Raw genomic sequence first — 25,266 nt, 5'->3', positions numbered from 1 at the left:
AGGCAGCAACATGCATGCGTCAAGCCCAGTGCGACCCACAGACAGGGATATAGGATAGGTGTTCCTCAGGGGCTGATCTGGTACCAGTGCTCAGAGGCTGCCTAACGCCACACAAAACAGTTAGGGGTGGAGGGAGAGGAGTCCTTCCTTGTGACCTTTAACCCAGTGGTTAAGGTATTCACTGGCGTATGGGAGACCGCTATTCAATTCCCCTCTTTGCCTGATGAGAAGGGACCTGAACAGGGACCTGCAACCTCTCAAGTGAATGCTCTAGCTGCTGGGCTAGAGAGCGATCCTCACTTTTTCTTGTCCAAAGAATAGTTACATTTTTAAATTAAAGTGGAACAGCTTTAACAGGAGAGACAGACCACATCAGAGCATGCCACAGCCTAGTGGTGGGCACTCTTCTGAATCCCTTTGTGGGTCCAGGCAAAGAGCGAAACTGACTATCCACAAAGCAAACAGCAACCCAGAGGTTAGAGGGAAGATGTTTCCCTTGGTCATTCAGAGCCATCACGAGTGTTGTTTGTAAGCACAGTAGCTAAAGAGACACAGAGGGGTGATTTCTAAGTTGACCATCTCCTTAAGCAGCCACTCAAGGGATGGACCATAATCATAGCTGCGGTGAGCTGTCGAATAAAGAGGGGCCAGAACTGTGCTCAGTATAGCTGGGGATACTGGAGTCAGTCTCTTAAGATAGGGGTTGCCTGTCACTAGTCTTATGGCTTTTGTTTTCCTTAAAGCTCCAGCTCCTGGAGTCCAGTGATTACTGGAGACTCGGCTTCCAGTTAAAAAAGGATGTTTCTAGCCCATCTCACTGCAGAGAAGTGCTGGAAAACCCAAATCCTACAGGCTCAAGAACTGGACTGCATATAAAAATCCAACATGTGTTATTTTTAGAATCGCAGGTTTTGGGGGCCTGACCCATGATTTTGAATGCTTGGGTTGGCACTCCCAAAGGAGCTGGTGCCTAAATACCTTTGGGGACCTGGGCCACACCCCTCACAAATCAATGACAAAAAGCCACTGAGACGCTCCTGTACCGATGGGACAGCTGTGCTGTGCATCTGGTATCTCCATGTGGCACACCAACCCATGGGTGGTAAAACTGCCCGAGTCTTGTCTATGCTACTGATTCCATTGATGCAACCGGAGTACTACAGTGATTACTTTTGCTTTCACAGACAAGGTCCTCTGTTAGGAGAGTGCTGCAAGATGGCTTCTGTTCCTAGTCTAATCAGACTTTTCTCTCAGGAACACCCTAGTAATCCTTTGGCATCTGGAATGACATTTTGCCCAGCAATCATGTTGGCACAAATGTGGGAGCGTGAACACACCTCTAAACAAATGAGCCCCATTGCCAATAATTCAGTTAGCGCCAGGCTTAGCCATCAGCGCCTCGGGGCTGTGAAGTGCTGCTCCATTGTCAGAAGATTCACATTTAAAGAGTTCCTTTTCACTCTGCTACTGCCTGATCTGGACCTGGTGTTCGACTTAACAGCATTCTCAGAAGCATGGATGAAGCGTCAACATTTACCTTTTGTAAAATCAAGTATTCCACTCTGCCTATGGTTAGCCTCTCTCATTAGTAGCTGCATCCCTGACTGCACACAATTTATCCTGAAAGAAACGGAGGAAAAGCACAGAGGGATGCAAGTAGATCAAACCACAGGTGTGACACACATGCATATACGGAAATGTTTCTTGGTCTGCAATAACATCTGTGAGTTTAAAAAAACCTCCAATCCTCTACAGATTCCTTCCCATTTAGTAAACATTTTGCTGTATTTTTAGTGCTGGCTGAGGCACAAACATATTTTGTTTTGGTTGACTTCCCTCTGCTTGAGCACCCACCTCATCAGTATCAGAGAAACATGTACAGAACAGGAGTTTCACATGCCTATAATGCAAAGTGAGAGGGTCACCAGTACTTGGGGTGTGTGCGCAAACCGGCTTATTTTAAAACAGATTCACTGGTCAAGGAAATATGTTACTTACCATACAGGAATGAATTGGAGATGTTTTGTCCTTATGGGTCCTCCACTGTAGCATGTATGCACACCTGGGCACTTTCAACTAAAGAATGCAAAGTAGTGTCTATGGGCCCGCCCCTGCTAAAAGCAGCACCTCGCACCTCCAGACAAAGGCATACGGAGGCACAGGCCCACTGCCACTCGGTTCCTTCTGGACAGCGAAGCAGAGTCTCCACTCCTGAGGGGCAGAAAAGTGGAAGGTGGAGCAATTACATGGACAAAACATCTTGAAGAAGGACCGCATCGTCAAAGGTGGCAGCATCCTTGGAAGCTGGGTAGATGGTGTAATGCTGGGCAAAGGTGCAAATGGAAGACCAAGTTGCAGTCCTATGGACGTCTATTATGGGAACATCATTCAGTAGAGCTATAAATGTGGACTGAGAGCTAGTGGAATATGCTATCACTCTGAGGGAGCTGCATCCCAGTGGATTCATAGCAGGTTAAAATGTGCCTTGACGGTCTGAGTGGAAATAGGTTGTCCTTTCACTCTCTCCGCAAATGATACAAATCATCTGGGAGAGACCCAAAAAGGCTTTGTCCTGTCAAAGTAGAAGGCAATAACCCTTCTGACATCTCGTGTATGTAGGCTGGCCTCCTCTCTGGAACCATTGGGCATTGAGTAGGACACTGGTAGATGGCTCTTGATTAGTATGGAATTACAAAGAGACCTTAGGGAGGAAGCAAGGATGGGGACATCGTGTAACCTTATCTCTACAGAAGGTAGAGAATGGTGGATCTGCCATGAAAGCACCAAGCTCTCCCATTTGTCTAGCGATAAGGAACAAAGTCTTGAGGGAGAGGTAGAGGAGAAAACAGGTGATCATGTGTTGAAAAGGGGGTTTCCTCAGGGCACCAAGAACGAAATTAAGGTCCTGTTGGGGACCATATCGGGGTAAAAGATTGTGTAAGACCTTGAGAAATCTGGCTGTAGCAGGGTGGGCAAAAACTGAGAAGGCCTCAAGTGAGTGGAAGGTTGCAATAGCGGTCAAATGTACTCTGAAGTCAGTGATGGACCTTGTGTCTTCAAATCCAATAGGTAGTCCATGATTTTAGAGAGTGGAACCTCCAATACTTAAGAGTGATGAGGACACCAGGACTGGAAGAGTTCCCACTTTTGAAAGTAAGTTTTGTGAGTAGTAGGTTTCCAGATAGGAGAACTGACTGTACATATCTGAACAGGTAGGTTCCATGCCCAAGAACCATCTAGGAACTTTGCTCTCAGGTTCAGGGTGGAGAGGCTGGGGTGGAGGAGGGTCCCAGAATTCTGTGACAGGAGAGCTGTTCTGAGTTGAAGTGGGAGAGGCATTACCACAGAGAGGTAGAGGAGGTTCAAAATCCATACGTTTTGGCCAGGATAACCCTCGCTCTCTGTTGTAGTCTGAGCAAGGTCTGAAGGATCAAATACACCGTCACTGTCTATTCCTCCATATAGCAGGAGCTGCATGGTGGCAGATCCCTGCCTCCTTACATGCCTGGATTTGGAGGCACGAGGTGCTGCTCTGCACAAGCACAGACACCAGACTCTGCTTTGCATTCTCTGGGTAAGAGTACAGCGGAGCACCCGTAGGGATATGCAACTTCAGGTTCTTCTTGAAGTATATCAGCTCACCAGAGAAACTGATTCAAGGGAATTAAAGAAAAAATTCTTTCAGTAGAGAACAGCTGCCTCAGAGAAGTGCAGAATGTTAGAGAGTTCGATTTAGAAAGCTTCTCATGTGCAAAAGGCTAGGATGCTTTTTCAAATGCTATTTTAACCAAATCAGGTTGTTTTAACTGTGATTTGTTAGAAACAACAATGCCAAAACAAAGTAAATGATTTGTTAACTGGCTATCAATAACACATATTAATCACTGAGGAAGGTCTTAAAGGGGCAATTTGAAATCTAATTAATTTAAAAACAGCAGTTTCAGATCCTGCACTTGCTCACATAAGCCCCAGCCAACTTCTATGGTTCTGCGATCATTTTCCCATCTTTAAAAGTATTGGTTTCTCCCCTGGTGCTGAAGGAAAGACCCACACAAACAACTGATGGAGCAATCTGAAAGGGGAAAAGGAGTACTTTTTGTAACTTCTCACAGCCATCTTGGATGCTTCTGGAACCAGTTAAAAATAGAGACAGAGGGGTGATGTTTACCCCTTGATATAAAAGTCCTTGCACTTTTATATCATGCTTTCCTTTACTTCTCAGTCTCAAAGCACTTTACGAAGCTGAGCAATGTTATTGCTCCCATTTTACAGATTGTAATATAGAGGCGAGGGCAAAACATTTGTAACAAGTGGTCACTGGGTGAAAGTGGCCAAGACTCCTTGGGACAGGTTTTCAGTGGTGCTGAGCACCCACAGCTCCCATTATCTTTGGTACTCAGCACTTCTTGAACAGCAGGCATTAAATTAGCTACTAATCCTGAGGATGGCACCCTCTAAATTGGTAGACATTTTAAAAAATGTGAAGTTGTAGTGATTTCCCTGCAGTCACCTACACTGACTCAGTGCCAGTCTGGAACAGGACCTAACAGCCCCTAGGCCTGTGTTTGGTCCACTAGGTCTAGCTGGCCCTGACTTGCTGTACCTGTACAGAAAATAAATTGCACTTAAAATTCTCTTCACATCAGAAGATCTTTAAATGTCAGGCAGGCAGGAAAACAAGAATTCCATTTTGCAAAAAAATGTTTGGAGCCAGAAGGAAGATCACCTTGTCTGACTTGCTGGATAGCACCAGTTCTGAAGTTTTCTTGTTCTGTATCATCATGAAAACAAGACCTGAACATTTTCATGAAAAAAACGAACAACAAAACATGATAGACACCCCTCACCCCAAATATCCAATTACCCAGTGGTTCGGGCACTCACCTGGGACATAGGAGATCCAGATTTAAGTCCCTTCTCTGTTTCAGAGCAAGCAGAGCCCCAACCTGGCTTAGTCTGGTGATTAGGTTTGTCCGTCCAGGGGTGAAAGTAACTCAAAGGACTTACCGGTATGGAGGGTGGCCGGGGTCCTGAGCAAGGTGGTAGTAGGGGGCTCAGCTGGAAGGGGTGGGGCCTTGGGTGGAAGGGGAGGGACTGGGGCCAGACTCCCCCATGCAGCCGTTCAGCACCACCTGGTGCCGATTTAAAGGGCCCGGGGCTCCAGTAGCCGGGAGCCCCGGGCCCTTTAAATCACCACCGGAGCCCCATGGTAGTGGTAGCAGCGGCCGGGAGCTCTGAGACTCTGCTGGCAATTTAAAGGTCCAAGGCCTCCGGTGGCTGACGGGAGCCCCGGGCCCTTTTAAATTGCTGGGCCCTGGTGAAACTGCCCCCTGCCGGTATGGTCAGCTGTGTACCAGCTCTTACCAGTATGCTGTACCAGACCATACTGGCTTACTTTCACCTCTGTCCATCTCAACTCTATCCTAGAACTGAGAAATCTTCCAGATGAAAGTTTTGTTGAAATATTTCCATTTTGAAAAAATTTGGTGTTTTCCAACAAAAAACGTTTTGTCAAAGAGATTCCTGATCCGGTCTACATAAAAAGCTACCTGAAGTCCGTGCAAGCCAATTTGGAAATAGAAGTTCCAAAGGCAACAGTTTACAATCACACACATGCTTCCTTTTTGTGGGGAATAAAGTCTAGAAAGCACCCATGATAGGAACAAAGCTGACTGGCTGGCAATTAAATGGAGAGAGGTGAAAGAACGAGATAATTTCAGCCATAACCCAAACCTATTGAGTGAAGCCAGCACTACTTCAAGAAAGGAGTAATATGTTACCTCTTGTTAGGATGTCAAGATGCAAGCCCATACATTTAACGCAGAAGTCTAGCTAGAACTTTATTAGAGATCCAATTGAAAAGAATTACAGTAATTACTGCTTGATGTAATTAAGTGTTGGGGTAAGGATTTCAGCAATGTGTCTCATCCACTCCTGTCAAATGTGAGGAATATTCCTCTAACAAGATAAACGAATCAGCAGAACTGATGCAAGCTAAAGAACCAGTATGCAAGTATAAGGCTTCCAGTCTTCTACCCACCTGGTGCTTAATGAAATAGAGGCCATGTTGGATACTATGGTATCAGGTTTATTGGCGTACATCTAGCTGCCTTAACTTGATACTTACTCACTTACTAGAAAAATTTCACTCTCATCCAGGATTTAAAAGATATGAGAAAGATGGCATAGAAACAGCAACTGTGTGAAGGAAAGAATCATTCCGTCATTGATGCAATGTGGAAATTTGGACTATACTGTACCTTCTAACTGCACATGGAAGTACTTCGCGTCATGGGTGGCTCTAAATATGATGTTTCCAAACACACTGTAACTATGGCTGCTAATCATGACACCATCACGATCAGCCTCAGCAGGCACTTGGCCCTCTGCCTGTAACCAGCTCCCAACACTTACTGATGTGTAGAAGAAACTGGTCTGCTTCCGCCCTTCTCTGAGTGCATTGCCCCCCTAATGGTGCTGAGGCAGCCCCATAGCCCCAATCTGGTACTTATGCAGTACTATCAATCCCAAGTGTAGCAACACCCTGCAAGGAATGCGGAGGGAGGACCATGGGTTGCAGGAGGCAACAGCGTAGAGGAGGCAAATGGCTAGAATATTAACTGCTGCTGAATCAGCTCTGTAAATAAAGCTTGCTTTAATAACGAGAACATTTACTTTAATAAGACTGGACTCCTTATGTTATTACTTAGCAGGGAGATATACCACGCCTTCAGAAGTCATGAGATGAGTCTCCAGGGGTTACATTTTCAAGCTTTTCTTCACAATCACAAGGGCTAGAAAAGAACGAATAAGACATTTGGATGCATGTAAGCTGTTCAAGAACAGCATGAGATGCATGTGCAACAGAAGTGAGATCCACATGGACAAATACTCAATTTTTTTAAAAACTGAAGCTGAGATAGTCATGTAATCCTCTGACTCAAAGAGCTGGGACTCTTAAGAAAAACACCAGATATCAGAAGCATTAGCAACATTCCCTTCTGAAGTCAATAGGAGTACTCATGAACTTAGAATCAGCACATGCTTAAGCACCTTGCTGAACTGGAGCCTACCTGCTTGTCCTGCAGGTTCTCTATAGACATCTCAGTACATGCAGCTGGCAAAGGGAGCATGTTTTTGTCATTCACTAAACCCATTTGGTTTTTTAGACCAGGATATCCTCATCTGCAGTCTGCGTTACATTCATTGCTTTTGTACTAGATCTCTCCTATAAACTGCATCCCAAAACTCTTTACAAAGCCAACTGCAACACCATGGAGCGGGAATGCAAAGGCATAGGCAAGCAAGCTGAGAGGCTTCACGTAAGATCTGAAGTGAGATGGAGTGTCGATAAGACAGCTAACCTGGAAGGGTGTGGCACATCGCAAAAGCTACCCATGAGAAGGCACTCAGATCTACTGGGAACCAATTATGAAGAAGCAAGAGCATGGCAATTTAAGGAGCTGAAGCAAAGAGGGGAGGAGAGAGCACCAAAATACTTGAAACCAACTGGAGGAGTTTTAAAAACAAACACTTGAGAAAGTAGAATTCTGGAGTCTAAGGAGCTTGTTGGGGAGCTCACAGCAAAGTTGGAGTAGTCAAGAGATAAAAGCACACAGAGAAATTAAGGCAACGAGCTATTACAAGGAGCAGTGACAGGGGTGACTGAATTTCAGTTCATTTACCAGTGAACAGTTTGTAAAGTGCTTTGGAATCCTTCAGCAGAAGGAACTTGTGTGTTACTTGATTCAGCCATCGATGTGATTAATTCCCAAGGTATGTAGTAACATAGGAAGTTTTGATTTCAATACAGAGCTATTCCGATATGCCGAGTTTTCAGCAGCTGAATTCTACCTTAAAATACAGGGGGCAGTATCAGCTCAACATTACCTCTCAGGGTCCAGGGTAAGGGCAGCTGGCTGTAATCTCATCTGCATACCCCTCTAAAGCATTTGAGATTTAACCTGATCAATGTATAAAAGTTGCACCAATGTAAATGGATTTAAAAACTGATTTTAGTTACTTGTGTCCCTGCGGTTTTGCACCAGTTTACAACTGGCCATTATCAATTGAATTGAATTAACCTAAACTAAATTGATGTAAATCAACTTGTGACTACACAGGAGTTTGCACTGGCTTAACTAAATCGATCAAAAACACAGATCTTTGTGAAGCTGGTGGACATTTGTGTTTAGACAAGCCTCATCAGGGTGAGCAGTGACCATATGAGAGCAAAGTCTTTGTAAACAAAACATTTAGCTGTTTATCCCATAACAAAAATTGAAAACCAGATTCAATGCAATATTAAACTAAGTCATCTCATTACTTAGACTTTTTTCTCACACCAACCATTAAGAATACTTCAATTTAATTGGACCTGTTCTTTAGAAAAGTCATGTCTAAGTGTGTAGCCTTATGTAGTGAAGGGATCATTATCTCTATTTTAAATTTGGGGACAGAGGTACAAAGAAAGCAGTTTACCAAAGGTCATGCAGCCATTCAATAGCACAACTGGGATCAGGACCTCACAAAACTCCCACTCAGGTGCACCATCCACTGAGACAATGTTGCCTGTGTCAAAATTCAGTGATTAATCCAGATTACGTGCCACCTGAGGCACTTTGTGCATATGCTAAGAAGAGTCGTCAGCCCTGCCTTAGATAACACAGCGGAATAGACTACAGCATATGATGCAGCTCTCTCAGAAAGAAGATATGCATCAGATTTTAACAGCAGGCCACTAGTTACGCAGTGGGCTAGTTCCACACTCTATAAATCTCGCAACCAGGAACAAAGTGCTCATGAGGCACCACATCACCATGCTGTCTGAGCCCTTTAAAAGAACAGCCTACACTACTGAATGGGGCTCACCTCCATTCTCTTCCCCATCTGTCCACACTTGCTCAATTCCTATCCCCATTCAATTCTAAAATTGCCTTCCAGACTGGAAACTCCAGTAGGCCCCATTATAATCCTTCAGCTGGTCTCCATTGGCTTCTACTGGAGGACGAATCCCCCCCACTGATCTACTGCTCTGTTCCAAAGAGCTGGTGGTCAGCTGGAAAAGCCTCAGTGACATCTGGCACTTCATGGACTCTCAGCTACTGCAGAGGCAGGCGATCGGTGTAGGTACTCACAAGCTACCAGGACAGGCAAACCACTTTAGAAACTAGAAAAGTTGGTTCTTCCATGTGCATTTTATCACATACCTCCACTTTGTAGATAAACTTTGTGTCTTCCTGGACTTCAAACTTTTCCCTTTCTCATCTCTCCCTCATCTTCTACCTCTAGGAAGAGGGCCGAGGTAAGTTTCACTTTACTCCAGGTCTGCTAGAATCCTTTTCCTTGCCTCAGCCTCCTACCTTGACTTTTAGAGCTTTATATGATCCAGATCTCTTTGGTGGGCCTCCAGAATGCTATGGGTCCTCAACACACATTCCAGGAAGCAATTCAGCCCTCTCAGATTTGTCTAATTTGGGGAGTGAGGAAAATTTCCCAGGACGATCTTTCAAACAAGCCAGGATCCTGAAAGCTACTAGTTCCCAAGGAATCAGAAGGATGTGCTTACGATGGAGAATTGTCAATTCTAGACTAACTTGAGGCTTCAAGAGGTTTGGCTGTTACGAGGCTTGTATAAAATCCTGTAGTCCACCATACCCCTACCTGCTCTCACCTTTGTTTTTTTAGGAAGGGGTTGGAGGGGACAAATGGGAGGGACAGTGATCTGTTACATTCCTCTACCATTTTCCATGGGGAGGATGGAAAGCCCCACTTCTAGGAGGCAACTCACCCTCTTGTGAAGTGGAGCACACAGGGCATATCCTGTCTCTTCGTAGGCCTCACTCCATCTTTGTACAGCTGGTAATGGCTCCCTCCTCTGCACTCTACCAGCTGGGGATGCAGCTGAGGCATGGAGAGAGAGAGGCAGTTCCAAACCTGCTTCCCAACTGCTCAGTGTAACAACCTCTACTGGCTAGAGGCCCATACTGCTTCTGCAGAAGCCCTTAGGCAGTAGATGGCACAGTCCCCATGATACTGCTGGGACTGTCAGTGCTGAGTATGCATTTGTAAAACCGAGGCCTGGAAGTCATGCCTAACCACACAAGCATTCAGATTCCTATCCCTATTCAGTTCTAACTTGCCCTCCAGTTTTCATAGCCTCTCCCCTCCTCTCTCAGAAGTCACCCCCACTCTAACTTCAGTAACTGTTGAGTTCTCTCCCCCATCCTCTCTGAGAAATCCCTGCCTTCTTGCGAGGTGTAACCCTTAAACCACTCTAGCTTGTTTTAATCCTCCATACGAAGGACTAGTTGAGCCTCTTGCTAAATTTGGCTTCGTGGCATTTGATTTGGATTTTCAAATTAAATTTAAATCAATTGTGGCTATATTGAAATTTGTTGCTACCTTAATGACTTATAAGTTCTGCATACAAAATACAATAGCTAGCCAACTTTTATATAAAAATAAAGATTACTACTTTAAATTTTTCTGAACATCTAGAGAGTTTTTTTTTAAGCTAATCAGATTTTTTTACACTAAGGTAATGTGTTTATTTTGGTGAGAGAGTCACCAAACAGCCTAGGGCAGATAAGGTTAAAATAACATTATTTTAAAGGTTAAGGACAAAAATGACTCTTCCCACACTGTTTGCAAAGAAACTAGCTCATTAACCCTTAAATGCCAGTGCCTCTGGCATACTTTGAGTCATCTTTTAAAAACAGATCCGTTTTGCCTATAGTATCTATAAATGCAGCACATTTGTAGGGTAGCATAAAAGCTCTTATATAATACAGACAGTACACTTATATTGAAGAGGACAAGATATAATTTGCTTGGAAAACAGAATAAATTCAGCAAAAATATCCTTACAGAAAACTTATATGAGTGATGTAAATGCTTATTCTGATCAGCATTTTTGTACTGAAGTAGCAATACCTTGAATATATTTTAAGTCTGATTTATTTTAAAAAGCGTAGTAAATTGCTACGTTGATCAAGGTAAATCAAGCCATACCTTCTTAACACATCAATGACTGGCTCTATAAAATTTAATTACCGTCAAAATGATTAAATCCAGAACAGGTCATTTTCTTTTTTTAAAAAGTGTGCTTTTAAATACAGCAAAGCAAACTTTGACCTCTACAATGCACTAACTTTTTTTTTTTTAAAACAAATTCATAAAATTTAAATAAGACAGCAAAATTATACCTTGTAGCTAAAGTTATCACAAATAATGTAAAATCTAAACTGTAGCCTGAATAAACACTATTGCTGGATTTCTTTGCAAGCCTAAGGCAGGATGCATAGCAATTATCAGAAATGAGTACAACGATGAATTTGCATTTGAATGCTGGGGGGAAAAATGCTAAATTTACAGCATGACAACACACCAGCTGATAAAGCAACTTTATTAGTGTCCTGCGGCAAAGTACATTAGTAATTTGTAACCAAGCATTAAAATTCTCATTTTGTGTCATAAAAAAAGTAATCAGTTTCCTCCATGATGCATTATATGTTTTACTGAATTTCTTATGGGTTCTCCTCCTGGAAAGACATACATGAAAAACCCTTAACAAAAGGTCTATTGCAAAGTAACCAGAAAATACTTTACCCGCAAGATGCTCTAATGGGCATGACTCACCATTTTCTGTCAAATAGCTCTAATACCCACAGCTCAAGTAGTATCTTGGAAAACAGCAATTTTAAACAAATGCAACAAAAAGTTCTATTCCAAATTAAAAAAGAAAAATCAAACCCAAAAATCAAAGGTCAGAAAAGTGTGCAACAGTGTATTACTTTCCCAGATGTTTTTCCACTGCTGCCTTACTGTATAAGAAGTACAGCTAGCACCTGCTATCCTCATACTCTAACACACAAAGTTTATCCCCTACACACACCATATGTGACTACATGAATGCACCCATCAGTAATTTAATTCTCTCTTTTGAGTGATGTTTTCCTCTTGATCACAATGTAAAACTGCGGTCACTGAAAGGCATAATATGATCCAACTATTAAGGTTAATGATTAGTGTTACTGTACGATTCTTTGGTTATAGGATATATTTTAGTTTAGCACAGTTATACAAAATAATTGTCACCTAGAAATATGCCCCTGAAGTCTAAAAGCAACCTAATATTAAAACATTTGCAGACTGAGGTTGTATTGATTGAATTTATAAATTTGGAGTATTTCCCCATGTAATCTAAACAAAGTTATCCAAATTATATTAAGTAAATACATTTTAATGAATAGTAAACTTTTGAAATCCTTAGAATATTAAAAGTAAAGTTCTGGAAGTAGCAGTAGTGGAAAAACTTCTCTTTAAATACTCTCCATCGCCTTGAACTCGCTGAGAGCCTGCACAGGATTAACATGCTTCTTCTGGGATGCTCTTTTGATTTTGGTTTGAGTTTCATCCTGTTTCTCTCTCTTGACCAGAGGTTTCTTCTCTGGAGCCTTCATTTTCCAAGACACAGCAGGAAGGTTCAGGGAAGCCATTCCTTGGGACTTTTGATATTTAGTAGATGCCACATAGGAAGCCTTCACAGTTTGCACCACTGCATTCATCAGGTTCTTTGCAGCCTGGATCAGAGACATAGCACTGTCCACCTACAATAGATATCATAATCATCATCTGTGTTTGGCAATGCCCATGACTCGCTACGCACTGCAAGAACTAAGCAAATGCAAGAGGTTTCTAGAATTCTTACAATATTTTAAGGTAATACATCTTCTTATTAAAGGCACCCTCAGAAGGATTTCCAAAAATGATGCTATGTTTTCTGACTCTTGGTGATGAGAAACTGACTCATGCCATCAGACAAATGAGCAGTATTTCTGTGCTCTCAATGGTGCCTTTTCCATATTTATGACTATTTAAAATATTTGTACTTGGCTATTTGCTGTCAGTCTTGTGGCTGCCTGCTGTCAGTCTTGTGGATGCCCTATCACAGCAGCTTCCACTTCAATTAAGTGTATCATAGCTATGAGGATATCTTAATCGCTGACTGGTAAATATTTAAGTCACAATGGCATATTAAATCATATTAAGAGGAAGATACTATTATGCAGTTTCAGCCAGTGATGAAGTCCATGCAAGAAAGATTAAAGAGAGGAAAGCTGCATTAGAGAAAACAAAGTTCTTTTAGAGTAAGGAAAAGATGAAGGGTAAAATTATACTCTGGGAGACCAAATTTTAGCTCCTGCCAAATTACCAGTGTAGGAGATGAACCAGTGGAGTAGAGGGCCACACCCAATTTGCACAAAATTGAGCAGATTATGTCAGCTGTCCTCTTTACATATGGGGGTGTGGTTTGCAGAGACACGAGATGCCTGCAAGCACTGCTGCAGTTCAGACAGGTATGGCATGAAGGATTACATGCTAGGATCTCAAGTTTCTGCTGGATGTATCTTCATATTAATGGTTATAGATAGAGGCTGCCTTTGGGCTGTAATTTGGGCACCCAAATGTAGTTTATTTACTTAGCAATTTTTATTATGGAAAAAAAGGGGAACTTAAGGAGAAGAATGGAACTCAGCTTCTCTGTTGCTCATGCCAAGGGCCTTTTTAAAGAGAAGTTGAAAGGAAGGGGCAGTCTGAAGGAACTGTATTTATGACAAGGAGGTGCAGAAGGAAGAACATGCAAAAATGCAATGGAGAAAGACACTGGGGCAGATGAGAGCTGAACTAAGGGAAGAAGCTGGAGCAAGATCTAGGACATGAAGGCTGTGTGCATCAAGACAGACCAATACCACACAGTCTTGCTGAAATAATGGCTTATCCTCTCCAATTCTAGGAGTCTATTTTGAGCCCAACACTATGCAGCTTATGCGTCTGTCCTATTATAACTCACTGCCATTTTAAAACAGTATATTTTAAGTCTACTTTATTGCCACGAGTGCCCATACATATAACAAAAGGAATAGCTACATACACTTGAGAGTTCACATGCATAACCCCCTGGGCAAACTAACAGTCAGATTGATTGGGACACTCAGAATAGGCTGTAGACCACGTTGCTGATCTTTAGTGACCCTTGATTTTATGAAAATTTCTGTTCTAACTGAAAGCCTGGGTATTAAGCAGGTATCATACCACTTGTTGCCTTTTGGAAGCTCACTGCACAACTACACTTAAGCTGATATTTTTACCTCTTGGTAAATTACTACATTTTAAAGAACTGGTTGGCATGCCAGTCTTGGTGTTGTGCAGTTGCTCTGTGTGCTTCCTTTTCATTCTAGTCAAACTGCATATTGGCTGCTTTGCCAGCAAACTGGTGCAGCCACTAAGCAATTCTTGGAGTCTCTTGAAAAAATAAGACTGTGTCCTGGCTTTGAAAGAGACCTAACCATTGACTAATGTGATCCATCACATCTGCATAGACTGGCCAACTACATCAAGCACTGTAAGGGCACTCCAAGTGCCCAGATCAAGTATATCCTCCCTAGAACTCAAGACATTTTAGGATAATAAACTGCTTAAGAAGCACGTTGCAGCACTTGGAGTCTAACCCGAGCTGCAGATTCACTGAGTAGATTGTTTCAGGGAGCTGCTAACAGCAAACTGGCTATTTCTTTTTCAGAGGGCCTGCTGTTCTCAGGGTCTGTGTCCTTTAAAAAAAAAAAAAATTACAGCTTTTCAAAAGACTGCTTGTTGTAGGTCCTAGAATGGTCTGAAGCAGTTTTCAGCCTGCGTGATCCAGAAGTGGTATAAGTACTTCAGACTCCCCCTATGATTTATATAGCTCCAGTGTGCTTGATGCTTTACCAATTAAGAGAGCCCTTGCCTCAAGGAGCTCACAATTTGGTAGCTAGTGACCAGATCTGAATGACAAGTCTGTGCTGGGCCCTGGTGTGCTCCCCTCCATTCAATCAATCTAACCTGCTGTCCTTAACCTAACCATCAATTTGGAAAAATATATTTTTATCTTCACTGCTCTTTACAGAATTTTTCCCACTGTGAAGAAAATCTGTATTATGCAAAACATGTGGGAGGGAAGCAACTAAATTCTTGAATTTTCCTGCTTGTATTCTCTTTGCCATAGTTCATTCCAGTTGCTCAGTGATGCTTTGCCAAATTCTTGCTCTGGAATTGTGTGTGTATTTGTAGTTCAGGGTACAAATTGTTAATATTTATTTTTTAAAGACAGTACCCGATTCAATGGGAGGCAGTGGACTATCTTTTACAGCACAGATTTTTATCCAATAATCTGGTAGAGGCCAAAAAGTGTGGGAACATTTAGCCATGTTCTTATTCAATGAAAAGAGCTAAAAATAAGGAGACTGTAGTAAAGATACTAGCCTACTAATATGAACTAATTTATGTCTGAAGGATATGTAAAATTAAAAAGGAATTTTATAATCACAGTAAAACCCTAGAGCACATTCTTGTATAATGACATATCTAGTATTTTGACACCACAATGCCTTCAGCTCCACAGATAACAGCCATGCATCACAGATACATAGCAACACATGTTTTGCTGCATCTTATCGCTCAGTTCCTCACTTCTGGCAGTTTGAGCATGTCCTGCTGCCAGTAGTGAGAGGGTGGCAGAGAAATCTCTTTCTGACATAAAGCTATTATGCAGCTATTCCTATATTCCTTCCAGTAGCCACTTGTCAGTGCAAAAAGCAGTAAAGTGAAAAACTGTACAAGATACTTGCACAAATAAGGAACTGTATAAAGGTTTCTAGTATATGAAACACCTTAGGAAAGATCAGATTTTAAATTTACTTTTAATGACTCAACTGTTAGTATTGAGTTACCAATCCCTTTTGTCCCTCCATAGACTAAACCCTGTATTAACTCCCCAGCATCCTTACTGCTTTCACCCAATTAGAACATAAGTGACTATAGTAAACAAGTTGGAGCATGGCAAAAGATTTCATAAATTTAGCTGTTTCCCTCCTATGTAATCTACAGCATGCAGATTCTTCTCAGTGAGGAAAAAAAGTTTGCAGTACAATGAAGACAAGAATGCATTTACTAAATTGGAGTAAGGAATAAGGTTGGCCTTACAGCAGCTTTCAGCTGTCACCAAATAGTGGAGCAACTAAAAAAAGTTTAACTTCAGGCATAGTTATTTTGAAATAAATACCCCTAGATAATTACAAGGCCACCCTATTCAAAGTCTCTATGAAAACATGGGATAGATTAAGAAATGTACATAAAATTATGCTGATTAAGATGATTTAATCCCACTGTATGTAAAATCAATAGCCTGTGGAAAAAGTGGTAGAGCATTACAAATTTATAGTAAAATGTCTTGCTGAGGGTTATCGGCTAGTAATGAAAGCTGAAAAGTAGTTTGAAGATTATTCTGCCTTCAAGTAGAGGCAGTTATAAAACTTGCAAGGGTTTAAAGTTTGGATATAAACTCATGTGCCTTTCACTTTATCTATAAGCCTTTAACACAAAAGCTTAAACTGGGAAAACTGTTCAATCTAGAAAGAAAAACATGAAATGGAACTATCAGATCTTACATACCCCAGAGACGACCAGTTCTCCTCCAAGGTTTTGAACTTCTGCCTTAACTTTGCTACAGATGTTCAACTGATGGCAGTATAAAGCAATACGCTGTAGATAGGCTAGAAGGTCTTGTTTGCAGGCAGAATCTGGGCACTGAAAATAGAAAATTGTTATTTCAGAATTTTGAAAAGCAAGCATACTAATTTTTAAAGCTAACTACCCTGACACAGGTCAATCAAAAAGAAGCTTAACTTGTTCAGCTATGTATCTATCATGATGAATACACTCATCTTATGTATTTATAGACATCCAGCCATCTACTTTCACTGACAAATGGTATGAAAAAAGTGAATAAAGAAACGCTGCAGTAATAAGTGATCATATTAAAAATGGAATACATATTTGTAATATCTGTACAACAGTTCTGACATACCACTAACGCCACACAATATTTCTAGTAATGCAAGGCAAATGATAATTTTGAAGAATTTCTTGCATTTGAGTTCAAACCCCTTATTTAAGCCTAAATTAACTAGCAGCAAAATTGCATTTAGAAGTCATTAAACATTAGTATCTGCTAAATGTTGAGATTGTAGGATGAGAAGTCATTGACTTGCAAGAGATGATAAATCCACTGTGCAATCAAAATGTGTTCTCAAAAGTTGGCATTGGGAGACAGGACTTTCATGTTCTCATCTGCTCTTTCACTAGCCTTGTTGTGTGATCTTGGAAAATTTCCTAGCCTTTCTACACCTGTTTTGCTAACAGGTATAGTATTTGCACACCACATAGATACTGAAGATGCATTTGTGAAGCACTGATACAGCACTTTGCATCCTAGGATCTCAAGTTAGCACTTGTAAATCCTACTTGCAACTCAATCAAGAATAGTGCCTCGGACGGTGATCTTCCATTTTAAATGAAATGCTTGCACTAGTGAATAACGACCCCTGTAATTCCTCTTACGTAATATCTCCAAAAGAACAGATATGTGGTCCTGACTACCTCAAACCTCTTATCAGTGTGGTAACTCGATTCCTGATAAGGCGTGAAAGTGCTTCAGCAAATGCTATTGCATTAAATCACACAGATATAAATTTTTTAGCTGTGTAATAAAGTGGCTACTGGGCACAGTACCGCAATAGAGAAGCCCATTTGTTCAGCCCTTGTGGTGCATTGTGGAAGGAGAACATGCTCCCCTGATAGAACAAGATGGAAATATGTTGAATGACCTTAAAGAGTCAAGTGCTCTGGTGACAGGTTTCAGAGTAGCAGCCGTGATAGTCTGTATCAGCAAAAAGAACGAGGAGTACTTGTGGCACCTTAGAGACTAACAAATGTATCTGATCATAAGCTTTCATGGGCTAAAACCCACTTCATCGGATGTATGCAGTGGAAAATACAGTAGGTACGTACGTACGCACACACAGAGAGAGAGAACACACATGAAAAAATGGGTGTTGCCATACCCACTATAATGAGAGTGATCAGTTAAGGTGAGCTATTAGCAGCAGGAGAAAAAACAAAAAAAACCTTTTGTAGTGATAATCAGGATGGCCCATTTCCAACAGTTCACAAGAAGGTATGAGTAACAGTAGGGGGAAAAATAAGCATAGGGAAATAGTTTTACTTTGTCTAATGACCCATCCACTCCCAGTCTTTATTCAAGCCTAATTTAATGGTGTCCAGTTTGCAAATTAATTCCAATTCAGCAGTTTCTCGTTGGAGTCTGTTTTTGAAGTTTTTTTGTTGTAGTAGTGCCATTTTAGGTCTGTAATTGAGTGACCAGGGAGATTGAAGTGTTCTCCGACTGGTTTTTGGATGTTACAATTCTTGACGTCTGATTTATGTCCATTTATTCTTTTACGTAGAGACTGTCCGGTTTGGCCAATGTACACGGCAGAGGGGCATGCTGGCTCATGATGGCATATATCACATTAGTAGATGTGCAGGTGAACGAGCCTCTGATAGTGTGGCTGATGTGATTAGGTCCAATGATGGTGTCCCCTAAATAGATATGTGGGCAGAGTTGGCAAAGGGCTGCAAGGATAGGTACATCTAAGATACAACCACATTTGCTCCAACCCCTCTGACAGAGGGGAACACCTACAAGATCTCTATCAAGCAATCTTACAACTACAATACCCACCTGCTGAAGTGAAGAAACAGACTGACAGAGCCAGAAGAGTACCCAGAAGTTACCTACTACAGGACAGGCCCAGCAAAGAAAGTAATAGAACGCCACTAGCTGTCACCTTCAGCCCCCGACTAAAACCTCTCCAGTGCATCACCAAGGATCTACAACCTATCCTGAAGGACGATCCCTCACTCTCACATATCTTGGGAGACAGACCAGTCCTTACTTACAGTCAGCCCCCCCAACCTGAAACAAACACTCACCAGCAACCACATACCACACAACAAAAACACTAACCCAGGAACCTATCCTTGCAACAAAGCCGGTTGCCAACTCTGTCCACATATTTTTTCATGTTCTCGGTGTACATTTATATCTTCCTACTGTATTTTCCACTGCAGGCATTGGATGAAGTGGATTTTAGTCCACAAAAGTGTATGCTCAAATAAATTTATTAGTCTCTAAGGTGCCACAAGTACTCCTCATTCAAGTGCTCTGGTGTTTCTCAGCCTCATTCCCATATGAAAAACAGAGGAGCCCATCTGAGTGGCAGCCACAGTCCACAATATGCTCTGTACATTTGAGATGAAGAGGATATATACACAATCACATAATGTATAGGAAGACTGGAGTTTAGCATGTATTGTAGTTATCTTTAAAAATGCCAGTAGCACGGCTAACTGGCATGGCTTCTGCAAAGAAAAGTGTTTCTCTCTAACCTATTAGAGTTCTTTGTGTATGTCAACAAAATAGTGGATAAAGGAGAACTGGCTGACAATCTGGAATTTCAAAAAGCTTTTGACAAAGTCCCTCAAGAGAGGCTGGTAAGAAACCCATGTCACAGGTGAGAATTAACATCCTTTCATGTTAGCAACTAGACAAAAGGACACATAACAAAAAGAATAAATGGTCAGTTTTCAACATGGCAAAAGGTTAACAGGAAAGGGTCACAAAGTTCAGTACCAATACTGGAGTTTAGCATATTTATCAATTACAGACACTGAAAGGACGTTAATGTTACAGGGTTGAGCACTCAAGAGTTATCAAATGCCAAAATTAAAATGATCTATATAATGAGGCCAAGAGAGATTAAGCCAAACATCAACAGGTGTCTCCACTAGTTCTGGGTGCTAAGTGACTCAAGTTTGGCTGCAGTCACCTAGAGACCTGCATCCTCCAGAGCAGTTAGCATTTTTATAGCACTCAACATATAAAGCACTGTACAGACAATTAATCCTCCACTTCCTGAAAGGTAGGCAGCTACACACTTGTAGTAGAAAGAGAGCTTGAAGCATGGGGCCTGGTATGATGTCTGGAGCCTGAATTAAAGTGACCAAAAGTCAGGCCCGGCTGATATTAAGCAAAGTTAGCAAGAGTAAGCCCTGTTACAAGACAGATGCCTGCTTGCAAGTTCACTATCCGATACATGAACAGGGCTGGCATTTCAAAAACACAAGCACTCCTAAGCACTATGTATTCACATAAATACATTCCAGAAGGATCGCGCCAGAACACTCTAATACAAGGTTATGGTGTAAACTAACTCCCTGAACATAATACAGGACACACTGACCCTTCCAAAGGGTAAGGTCAGGATGACAGGGTAACAGCTAGAGATGTTTTGATTGAACCAACACGTACAAAGTAAAGGGCGGTAACTAACCACACCAGAAGGGCAATACATAAACTTGTTTGTAATAGTGTATAAAAGAGGGGTCACTGAGTGGGTCTCTCTCTCCGGCTGAGTGGGGAGTGGAAAGTCCAGTCACTCACTCAGCCAAGTTCATTGTGATGGGAATACATGTATTAAGTGTACCTGTAGCACATATAGGGCACTAATACCCTGCTTTGTTGGCAATAAACCTGGCCAAGTGCCTTTGCCACTGAACGGAGTCTGTGGTCTTCCTGGGCAATTCGATCAAAGTCTGCTGTATGGGCTATCTGGCCAGAGCCGGTGCAGCATGCAGAGAGAACGAACGTTGCCAACAACTGACAACAGATGGAGAAACAGAGGAAGACCAAATGACTTGCCCAGCCGCATACTGAATCAGTGTTTGAGCCTAGACTAGAAATCAGGACCTCCTGACTCCTACCACTTAACATTCCTTCAGATTACACTGCCTTGCTTAGTAACCAAAGGTTACACTGACTTCAGTTATAGCTGTGAGTGTCAGCCTTTAAGACACCTTGAGCCTGATTTTCAGGATAGGCAACACATAACTAGTAGCCATGTGTAAAAAGGTTGGTTTAAGTGATTTGTCCAGTGGCACATACAAAGTCCCTGACAGAGATACATAAAAGAATCAGGTTCTGTTTCTGGCATTCACCTGCCCCACAACTACAAAACATTGCATATTGGAAGGAATAATTTGAACTACTTAGGCATTTTATTGAGTTCCAAATTAAGGAAACAGACATTGGCATTGGCCTCACTATAGATAGCTCAATGAATGAGAGCTGCTGCATGTAAAGAAAGAAAATATTGTTCAGCTGCATAAGGAATGGGATAGAAAATAATGTATTATGGTGTTATTCCACAATACAAACCAAAAGATCATCATCACCTGGAAACCTGTGTTCAGTTCCAGTCACACTACTTCTAAAAGCTGATTGCAGACATGGGGGTGGGGATGGGAGGTTTGTTCCGAGATTGTTTAGTTCACAGAGTATGATGAATGAAAGTGAACATGATGATGAAGGTATACAAGATAAGGAATGGTATCCAGAAGATTAAATAGGAGCACCCAATGTATCACTGCCCCTTCATGTTATGGCAACAAGGATTTTAATTAAACTAAAAGGCAAATTTAAAACTGCTAAAAAATAAACACTTCTTTATCAGCCAATTAACTTCTGAAAGAAAGAAAATTAAGTAACATTTCAGGGGATAAATCAGTCATTAACTGATTGGGGGAGTCAGGAAGAAATGGTCACTATGAGCAAGTTATTCTTAACTCCCATGACATTTTTTGCAGCTCCCTCAAAAGGATCTTGTATTGGCCATTGTCCAGTGTCCTGTCTGACTAGATGGGGCATTAATCTGCTGTGGTATGGCTCCCATCAGTGAGGTACCCATCTCTGTGACTGTTAGAGGAAGTCAATGTCATTCACATTCATCAGTTGGCCTCCAATAGCTCAAAACTGGAAAACTTGCTGAGGCACTTAGAAAAGTTCAACAAGATTTGGCTGTTAAAACTCAAACCTCAGACTGTTAATCATACAGACCTGACAAAAACACCATGCATTAAAAATGTGGACACATTTTTACAAGACTTCCTAAGAAATGGAACAAAACTTTCTTAAAGAAAACAAGGCCACTCCATTGGAATTTACTTACTAACAGAAAGCAACTGATAGGTTCAAGTTGGCAGGCAGAACCATTTTCCTTTCCAGCATGATACCCCCATTTTAGAATCCGAACATTGTAATTTTTGTGGGTTAAACCTTGACACTGTGCCAGTGACCCAGAGAGCAAATTCCACTACATGCATAATACATGAGTTTTGCATCATGCAGTTACAAAACCTGTAAGAGGACATTTAGTGGAGGAAAAATGTTTATTGCTACTGGATAATCATTTTGGCAACACACAGCAGCAACAGCCAAATGAGAAAGCACTAATCCTACATCAGAATACAGTTTTCCAAAAGCAGCCTTACATTGTGTTAGCATCAGGCATAATCAAAATCTTGCCTAATGTAAGAGCGCTAGGAGAGACTGCTATTACTTTATTGGAAAGCTGGGGAAATGCATAAGCTTTCCCTACTGGTTCACTGTGATTTCACAAATTGGCAATTGATGTACCTCCTACAACTATCAAAGATTGGGAGCAACAGAAATATTGTCAGAGTGATTTGTAAGTGTTCTGGTAGAGACAGGAGAATGAATTTTATGAGACCCTCCATTGTGTTGCAATCATTTCAATTTCTTAAGGTATTTGCAACTTACTGATATTCCCTCCATTCAAAAAAATCCTGATATTTTGAGTGAAAGATGAAACACCTTTGGGAAAATCTTAAGTTGACACTTTTCAGCTGACTTGAAATACCTTTGATAATAGCACATTTCCTTAGAGGCCATAAAAGCTATAAAACTATCTGAGAGCAGGAGTTAGGATTTTCTGACACACTAACATGAGGGTCACGATTTACCTAGTGCCATGTGGTTAACACAACATGACAGTGCACCCCTTAATTCAGTTCCTGCCCTTGGCATATGAAGGCATTAACACTCCATTGGAATAGCTGTATTGCAAGTCTTCTGTAATTGTAAAATAGTTCTACATTAACAGATTACTGAACCGATTTCTATAGGTACATCCACACTTTATGGTGACATGCAGAGCACAGCCACTACACACACAGCTACCACAGGTATAAATAGCAGCGTAGACTGAGAGGCATGGCCTAGGTGACAAGAACAGCATCCCCGCTGCTGAAGATCTTCCCTCCTGTCCAAGCCTCTCCCTGCCATATGTAGTTACATATGTCCTACATGCTGCTGCAAGTGTAGCCAAGACCTATGAGTATGCAAGCAGACTCAATGAAACATATAAACTGAAAGCTTTAGAAGAATATAGGGTTTGAAAAAAGTTATAGTCTTGCCAATATGACTAACAGTCACCTCCTGCTTGTCTCCCCATCTCCTCATGATACCTGTTAATTTTTAAAAAAATTGATTTTTGCAATCAAAGTAATCCAAAATATGCATTTAAAGAGTTTTATTGTCTATTTGTTGTGAGAGCACATCATGGCCTTTTCATCATCTGCAGTGTGTGCGTGGAACACTATTTTAATGTGTAACAACAGAAGACTTCAGCTAACAGAGTTCACTGTAGATTTCAGAAAGCAAGCTAATTCTGAAATCTTGCCCTGCTTGTCTGAGGAGGTGGCATCTCCCCATTCTTCACTTTAATGCCATATCTTCACTCACTGCTGACAAGTGGGGGAAAGGGGGGTGGAAGGGGGGGGGGGAAACAGTCTGAAGCAGCCTTTCCATACTATCCCATTGAGCTGCTGGCAGTTTATTAATATTAAACATTCAGTAAAACTAATACATTTATATTAGTCACAATAACTGTCTCTGGAAGCTGGATGAAACAATTAAAACATCTGCATTGTTTTTAAGAGTTAATTCTTGTTTAAATAAAAACATTTGTCTCATTTTTGAATCACATGCTGTGAATTTGTATTCAGAGAGAGAGAGGGAGAGAGAGACTGAAAAAAAAACTACTTAGCTCTGTGCAAAAGTAAAGCTTGGTTAATGACAAACCTCAAACCTAAGCTATTTGTATTTCAGGGCCTCTCAGGAGCACCAACTATCATGAACACCACAGATTTCTTTAGCCTTAGTTAGATGTCTGTGCTTATCTGATAACATTTTTGATAAAACAAGATTTTTGTTTTATTGTGATTGTCACTGTGGTATGAATACCTTGTGGGATGACATGAGCACTTGGTTCATTACATGACTGATCAAGCTAAACCCTGTTAACATTTCTGTGACAAAGCAAAGCTCCATTGACAGTCCTCTTGCCAATGGGCTTTAAGCTGGCGAGTTCAAGTACAGAATAAGGAAACAGCTGCCTACCCTGCTGACATTGTAGTGCAATATTAGTGGGAATGGTGGTCCTCTTTGGATAAAACACGAATAATAAACCTATTCTGCCCATCTCTCCCGTATATCCATATAGAAGATAGAGATCCTGTGGAGCATTTCAAATATAACTCACTGATAACTCTACTCTCAAACATCTCCGCAGAAACAGAAAGATTAAAATCAAGGCTGTGCCTGATCTATTGCTGGGAACATAATGATCTTTACTGTAAAAAGAAAAGGAGTACTTGTGGCACCTTAGAGACTAACCAGTTTATTTGAGCATGAGCTTTCGTGAGCTACAGCTCACTTCATCGGATGCATACCGTGGAAACAGTCCACGGTATGTATCCGATGAAGTGAGCTGTAGCTCACAAAAGCTCATGCTCAAATAAATTGGTTAGTCTCTAAGGTGCCACAAGTACTCCTTTTCTTTTTGCGAATACAGACTAACATGGCTGTTACTCTGAAACCGATCTTTACTGTGTTGCCTAGAGAGTCACATTGTTGCTTTGCGAAGCACTCGGGGATATCTCGAGTATGAAAAAAAAAATTCTATTCTTTTCAGCTAATATAAAGAAACTAGGTGCTTAATTTAAAACAATGAGCTGTTAAAAGTATTTTTGCTGTATGCGTTCGGGGTTTATGTTGATGGGGTAGCAAAGCAGTTGGGAGAAACAAGGTCAGAAGAGCTGTATTCAGGAAGGGATTGTAGAAAACTAGGTAAGTACTTAAGCCGCCAAAACCAAATGTTCTCAAGGATCCACACAGAACAATTACTCAGTTGTGATGGAGGCTTATGAAGATGAAGGACTACTTACATGGTCAGCAATAGCCCGTCCTAGCTTGTCCATTCTTGACCCAGCCTCTGCAATTTTCTTGGCAGCACTAATCACATCTGATGTATTTTTTAGTGGTCCTTTACCTCTGCAAAACAAAGTAGATTCTACTTTTTGGCACCAAAAACAAGCATGTTGCTTCTCTCGTATATTCCATTTTTCAGACTCCCTAACTGAACTGTATTCACATGGGTAAGGTGGACTTGCATATTAAAAATAAGC

The 25,266-nt window shown here is 41.3% G+C and overlaps 1 protein-coding gene across 2 annotated transcripts in view; it reads right to left on the bottom strand.

Moving 5' to 3' along the window:
* Window positions 1-11,390: 11,390 nt before the first annotated feature.
* The window catches only part of CTNNA1 (catenin alpha 1), a 203,103-nt gene continuing 189,227 nt past the window's right edge, over window positions 11,391-25,266 (bottom strand). For both annotated transcript variants that reach the window (XM_073356004.2, XM_073356005.2), the window contains 3 exons: window positions 25,027-25,132; window positions 16,492-16,626; window positions 11,391-12,611 (listed from right to left, as the gene is read on the bottom strand). In XM_073356004.2, coding sequence (XP_073212105.1) covers window positions 12,324-12,611; window positions 16,492-16,626; window positions 25,027-25,132 — 529 coding nt within the window. In that variant the 3' untranslated portion in view covers window positions 11,391-12,323. The remainder of the gene's footprint in view (window positions 12,612-16,491; window positions 16,627-25,026; window positions 25,133-25,266) is intronic.

The sequence above is a fragment of the Lepidochelys kempii genome, chromosome 8, assembly GCF_965140285.1.
Source record: "Lepidochelys kempii isolate rLepKem1 chromosome 8, rLepKem1.hap1, whole genome shotgun sequence".
NCBI lineage: Eukaryota > Metazoa > Chordata > Testudines > Cheloniidae > Lepidochelys > Lepidochelys kempii.
This window is presented reverse-complemented; position numbering and strand designations above follow the sequence as displayed.